At 30.5% G+C, this 7,408-nt stretch overlaps 1 protein-coding gene across 1 annotated transcript; it reads right to left on the bottom strand.

Moving 5' to 3' along the window:
• Nucleotides 1-183: 183 nt before the first annotated feature.
• On the bottom strand, nt 184-957 carry LOC106752441 (wound-induced protein 1-like). Its single transcript, XM_014634125.2, has one exon. The coding sequence runs from the start codon at nt 874-876 to the stop codon at nt 364-366; it is 513 nt and encodes a 170-aa protein (XP_014489611.1). The 5' UTR covers nt 877-957; the 3' UTR covers nt 184-363.
• Nucleotides 958-7,408: the final 6,451 nt, after the last annotated feature.

The following is a 7,408-nucleotide window of genomic DNA, read 5'->3' as shown; positions in this document are numbered from 1 at the left end:
TTTATTCATTTTTAATTAATATAACTTTTAGCTCATCTTACATTTTTCCCATATATTATCATTTCTCAGGCATTAATTTAATTATTATTTGACGTTTCTTTCTTTGATTATACATAGGAAAAATATATACGCTATTAATCTCCAATTTTGTGTTGCTTTTGGACAAATTTATCCACTATATAAGAGAATCCCTCTCTCACATTCATCTTCCATTGTTAATCTACCATTCAATTAGAGTGAGGTTATAGGGAATTTAATCCATAATCTTGAATTAATTAGTATTTTAGAGCTGGCACAGAAGAATGCAAAGAAGAATATATGGAGCGCAACACGAGGGTGGTGAAGGAGTTAAAACAACATGATTTAAACCGAAAGCACAAGATCCGGTAACGACCCATGAACCCGAACGCGGACCCGGTCGGAGCTCCGCCACAACCGAGCCTCGTCACCATCCTCGGAAACTCGAAGCACCACCGTGATGAAGGTGTTGAAGTACTCGCGCAGCTGAGCAATGATCCCGTGGCTGACTGTCCAGACGTGCACCCAATACTCTCCCGCCCCCTCCCACCCTTCCACCATCACACGGTCTCCGACGGCCCTGATCCTCCGAGGTCGAAACCTGAAGGCTTTCGTCGTTGACTCGCTGGTCAACAGTCTCCTCATGTGCTCGCAATGAGGAGGTCCATGGTACCACCATTCCAACTCTGACCTCACCACCTTCACTAGCTTCTCCGCTTGGCCATCGCGCAGCGCCTTGTACACTGTTTTCACCGTCTCTAGGTTGCGTTTTTCGAGTTCAGCAGTCCAGCCGGAGAGCTTCTCCGGCTCGGCCTTTCCGGGGATGATCATGGCGGTGGGAGAACGTTTGTAGCCCATGGGTTTCTTATGCGATGGTTGATGTTAGAATATATCACATAAACAACAAATCTAGTTCTTAAACAACCTTTTTCCCGACAGAACATTATGTGATTTAAAAGCACTGTTCCGCATGTTTTTATTGGTTGTTAACGTTGGTTTAAGTGCGGTGCTTTTTGTCTTATTCTAGTTTAATTATCATAACTCATGGTCGTGTTATAAGATATATTATGATATTGATTTTTGAGTGTATAACTCTATATAAGAAGACAGAAATTATATTAAATTAATGTCAAAGGGTGGAAATGTTGTGATTAATTAATTTGATGAGGAGATGTAGATAAGGGTGAAACGGCAAGTTCCATAAAGTTTATTATTTGAATCCTCGGATTGGAACATATATTATGGGAAAAAGGTGAGTTGGTGACCTTTCAAAGATTGAGGTGGCTTCCTTTGAAGATTATGACATTTGGCTCTTCTAGAACAGATTTTAAAGGATAAAATGATGAGTTTATGTCTCTTAATTTAAATTTTAATATATATAAAAAAAACTCTAAATAAATAAAGTTGCACGTTTTGGTCGTTCATTTACTGAGCAAACTAAGTTGTAGATTTCCATTTGAATAGAATCGAGTTGTTAGAATATTGCAAATGGAAGCATATAGTGAAAGAGTTTCAAGAAGAATATGCTGAAGCCTGTCGTATTATCTTTTGTTCTGTCCAAATATACTTTAGATAAATTATGTTTTTCTCTCTACTATTATCACTGGAATAAAATCAGATATTAAAAAAAAGAAACAGAAATTTCATAAAAAAATAAATAGAAACCATATAAAATATTTTCTTAAAAAATTATGATTTTTGTGAAATAATTTTTAAATATATATTTTTATAGTTATTAGTTTTTCTTTAACTTTGTAAGTAAAATATTTATATTTATTCTATTTAAATTATCTCAACGTAGAAAAAAGTAACTCAGTTTTTACAATATTATTTTGTGCAATTTTTAATGACCGGTGATGAGTTTATTTTCGATGTATGCATATTTTATTGGTTTGATATTTTAACAATTTTTTTACAATAGGAGACGTGGTACTATTTTATTAATTTGTTTAAATTTATTTAAAAAAAATATTTAAAACAGATTAAAAACAAATTGTCACATATGCGTTGTCAGAAAATTGTCAAAAAAAAAATTATTAAAAAAAGGTTTTGCAAAATTTTATGAAAATCCTCAATATGCATGGGTTCAGTAAACAAATATACAATGTACACTAGTGCATAAAAGTTGTTTAACGTCACCCAATAGATGTCGGTTTGTTGATAATTCGACGTATATGAGTGGACGGTGGCACTATCGTAAATAGCTTGGTAATGTAGACGTCAGTTTCCAAACAATGCAACGTCTATGATATTGTAGATGTCCCACCTGCTGCAAACAGACGTCTAATGACCTGAAGTAGGTCAGAAGACAGTCCCGTGACGTCGGTGTTCACGGGGGGCCGACGTCTATAGGGCTGCAATTAATGCTTTCACCTAATTCCCAGGCGCTTAGACGTCGCTTAGTCAACAGGCGACATCTACGGCCTGAGTGGAAGGCGGGAAGATAAAAAATCTTCAATTTAGACGTCAGGGATCTGTGCACGCGACGTGTACGTGCCTGTAATTAATTAGATTCACCAAATTCGAGGGCCATAGACGTTGGATAGAAGGGGCACCGACGTCTATGTGCCTGTAAGTAATGATGTGCATCATTATAGACGTCGGCGCCCCATCACAACTGTCGTCAACATCTCTAACAGGAAATCAAATGTCAATTGTTTCAGCTTCCTAGACGTCGGTTTCCATTGTTACCAACGTCTAGTGGGATTCAAAAGGTCAGTTGAAAAGTTAACTTGGACGTCGAATTAGTAACAGAACTGACATAGACGTCGGCTATCTGGAGAAACCGACGCCCAGTTTCATTTTAAATAGACCGCAAACTCTTCGCGACATTCAGTTTCTGATATCTTCCTCTTCCTCTTCTCCTTTTTCTCTCGCGACACTATTCTTTTTCTCCCTTTCGGCACGTCCTCTTTTTGTTGCGGCATTCTATTGTTGTTTTTGATATCTTTATCGTTTTCCTCCTCTCTTTTTCTCTCTTGCGACATTGCATCCCAGGTGCGTGATTTTTTTTTATGCTTACCGTTTGTTTAGTCTTTCATCGATTATCTTCTGGTTCAACTGATTAAAATTTGCTTTCTTTGTGTTGTGTTTTAGTACAGTTTTGTTCCTTTTCTGGGATAATGTAGTAACACATTCTCCCTTTGCTAGCTGTCTCTCAGAAATAGCGGCCTCTTTTGAATTTCTTTTGATCGTTTCAACCTAAAAACGACCCTGGGTCGTTGTCTAGTTTTCGTTTCATCGTGATTTTGTCCTCTTGCGGATGAAAAATGGAACTAAGCAACCACCCAGGTTCGATTTTGGGTTGAAGGGACCATAAGAAATTCAAAAGACACAAGTTTTTTTTTTGGGAAACTAGCAAAAGGAGATTGTGCTACTAGGCTATCCAAAGACGGGAACAAAACTGAACTAAAACACAACCACTGTATTAGACATTGGTCAATGCAAAAACCGACATCTATATGTGCTCTTAGACGTTGGCCTTTGTCATGTTCGACGTCTATATGTACTATTCGATATCGGTTAATGCTTTATCCGACGTCTAATTAGTGCCTTTATACGTCCGTTCAAACCACTGCCGACGTTTATTGACGTCATTCGTGGACACTAAATGACGTCAATATAGACGTCTGTAGTTAGGATGTCGGACGTCCCATTGACGTCACCGATTTAGACGTCAGTTTATGAATAGACATTAAAAGTCCTAAATAACCGAAGTTAAACAGCGTTTTTGCACTAATCACACTAACCATGTTTGTTTCTTCGTTTCCCAAACGCGCGTCCACCAGAAGCCAAAAATTTCCGTTTTTCTGCCTAAGACGCTAACTTTAGTCGTTATTTTTTTGGTTTACGGTAAATATAAAGCTATTTTCTAGACGCTCGTTAAATATCCACTGCAATATTCTTCATTTTATTCTTTCATTAGCATTGCTTAAAAAATTGTGGTTGCTTATTTTAAATTTTAGACATGTATAATTTTTTTTATTTCTCTAAAACGTGTGAAAAACATGTAATATATTATTAATTTCGTAAAACGATAATTAAAATGAAAGAAAAAGCATTTAGTCACATTTGAGAATGCTATGTGATTTAAGAGTCTCTGAATATTAAGATTTGACTGATTCTTCATCCAGAAACTTGATGGCGGTCAAGAAGACTCACCCAACTCTCTAATTACCAAATTTATATCAACTGCTATAAGAGAAAAGGTCAAAGAATTTATGTGTGCTTGGACAAAAAATATTAATTTTAAAATATTAAATATATCCCATCATCAATAAATGAATTAATATTGGATATTTTTTTTTATAGTTTTATGTAATAAATGTTTGTACTTTTGTTATATGTTTATAGATACACTAAAAAAAAATAGTGTTATTCTTAAGGTTACATTAATTTTTTTTTCATTTTTATAGAAAATTTAAAAAATGTCCATCTAATTTTTTGTCTCAACTTAGTTTTTATTTTGAAATATTTGATACAAAGACCTATCTTTTATTAATATTAATATGTCTATTTGTAAAATCTTTTATATTTTTTTAAGTATTATCGTGTCAAATAATAATAATATGATGTGACAATAACAACCTAATTATCATTATCACGTTCATGGTTACTTTTTTAATTTTAATTTGATTTTGGATTTATTATTTTCATTCAATTAAATCACATTTATATTTTATATCGAGTAATTTCTCTTTTTTAAATTAAAACAAAATTTAACTATTATATAAATATTATATTATTATTTTAAAATTTTAAATTTACTTGTTTTAAATTGTTATAAAGTAATTTTCAATTTTACATTTGAATATATGAAATTGTTATTTTTTAAAACAACTTTAATATATTTATATATATATATATATATATATATATATATATATATATAATTGAATTTTATACATTTTAAAAATATATAATTATTTCAAATATAAATTCAAATAAAAAATAATATTAACGTATAATTTAATAAAATATCAATATAAACAAAGTTTAGTGTAGAATATAGATTTTAAAACCAATTTATATATGACACACTCTTTTTAATATAAGAATTTATTTTAATAATTTTTATGTCACAATTCTTTAAGATATTTTTATTTGAAATTATTAAAATTTGGTTTTAGTTTATATTAGAGCAAAATTTAAAAACAAATTTTAAATAAAGTTTAGTGTAAAATAAATTTAAATAATAATATAGTATTTATAAGAAAATTAAATTTGGTATTAATTGAAAAGAGAAAAAATTGTTAAATTACAGAAAAAATAGACTAAATTAAATTAAAATAGAAAATTCATGACCAAATTAAAATTAAAATCATGACACTTGATGTGACAATAATGACACGAGATAATGCAAGTATTACGTGGTATATTTTTAATATTTTTAGTATAATACTGCCTTATTGTATTGATTTTTTTCAAAATAAGAACTAAATTATACGCATAAAATAAATTGACACATTTTAAACTTTTTACAAAAGAGGGGATGAAATACGTAATTTAATCAATAATATTTTTAGTTCTTGAAATATGTCCATGTCAGAAACTAAACAAATTTTAGTTTTGCATCAAAGTTTATCACGATATAAGCAAAAAAAACAAAAGTGAAGAAAGTGGTCAGATAAAAAATTATCGTTCTGCGTTTAAAGTAGTTTGGTATCTTCTAATTGTGGTCAGACTTAAGTGTTTGGTTGTAAATTCAAATAACGCTAAAAATCTTAGATGACATGCAAATGATATAACAATTAACAGAATGCTTCAACATCTAATTGATTCAATACAATGGAAAAATATTGATTTTGAATTCTCCCAATTTGGTCAAAAATTTAAAAATCTTTGGCTTGGTTTAGCTATTGATAGAACAAATCATTTGTTATATAAAATTGATTTATCTAGTTACTTATATGAAATAAATTTATTGTTTTCAGGTATATGATTGGTGTTAATAACAATTTGGGGTTCAACGGTTTCTATGAGTTCATTGACCCCAACCGTTTCACGAAGACAATAAATTTGATGACATCCAACAATACGTCACCAACTGGTTTAGACGGGAAAAAAACATCTTTTGTCTCTTATTTTGCTAGGTAAGTGTAGTTTTTTAACTTGAAAGTTTCATATGTGATTTTAAGACATAACAATTTAGTTATTATCTATTTCAGGTGACATTAGCAGTTACTTATGGTTTTCCTATTGGATAACATTGTTATCCTTCCAAACATCTCAAACAAGTCGTAGATTTGTAAGAACCCCAATGTTATGAACTTTATTTGTTATATAAGTGTAACCTAAAACTTTTTTTTTTTCATAATTCAATTACATCATATATGATGTTGTTAAAGAAATCAACTGTTAATGCTAAAAAGCTTAGATGGTTGGTCCTCAAGGTTTGGTATTTTGGACCATACTTTCGAATAATTATTTTATTTCAGCTATCTTTGTTAATTAATTATTATTATGATGATATATTGTAGTGTAATAGACAAACTCGCTCATGTGAGTGTGGTTATTATGTAATGAATTGGATGACGATAACTATTTGTGCCCATATTATAAGTGACTGGAAAACAATAACATTTGCATTTAATAAAAAAAAAATCTTCATCGTTTGGAAATCATATATATACTAATTGAATTAATTATGTATTATGTAGAGATTTAAGACTCTTATTCCACTTTTTCGACATGTCCATTAATTTCATAAGAAACATTCTTGCAAAATATATAATATATTTATACAACAGTACGTAAGTGTTTAAAATATGAAAAACATTGAGTTTTTGTGAAATATATATAGTTATAATTATTTATTTTATTGAAAAATATATTCTAGTATATATTTGTGATATACATATTTTATATATTATGCAGGTCTGTTTTTATGATTTATGTTATGTAGGATGTCACATGAACAAATGCATACTTTAGACAACGATTGTGGTAACAACCAAGACAAAAAAGATATATGACACCAATTCTAGATCAAAGACCATAAACCTTTACATTAAAAAAATAATTTAAATAAAATTGAACTTATGAGAGCAGTTCATCTAGGAACCAAAGCAAAAAAAGGTATATGGTGTTAGAAGTGGACTTTAGGTCTAACTCAACCCACAAAATCGGCTTGTAAAGTTATTATTTCCATCACTATTTCTGGAACTTTAAATATTGCATATCTTTAATCAATTTGGGACTTCCAACATATGATAGTAATTTCTTCGTTGTCATAGATCCTGAAAATTAAATAATTATTTAAAATCTAATAGGACATGTGACAGGGATTACTATTGAAATCGTTGCCAAAAACCCAATGTTTTTTTTTTCTATTTACTGTTTCGATTTTCTTATAATTAAGGTGAAAATGTTTCCATTTTGATCTCGTTTG

This window comes from Vigna radiata, unplaced genomic scaffold (genome assembly GCF_000741045.1).
Source record: "Vigna radiata var. radiata cultivar VC1973A unplaced genomic scaffold, Vradiata_ver6 scaffold_158, whole genome shotgun sequence".
NCBI classification, from domain to species: domain Eukaryota; kingdom Viridiplantae; phylum Streptophyta; class Magnoliopsida; order Fabales; family Fabaceae; genus Vigna; species Vigna radiata.
The sequence above is the reverse complement of the archived record's forward strand: the minus strand, read 5'-3'. Positions and strand labels throughout refer to the sequence as shown.

Bases quoted from the DNA above. Each gene is read 5' to 3' on its own strand.
- LOC106752441 (XM_014634125.2), bottom strand. From the start codon at position 876: ATGGGCTACAAACGTTCTCCCACCGCCATGATCATCCCCGGAAAGGCC.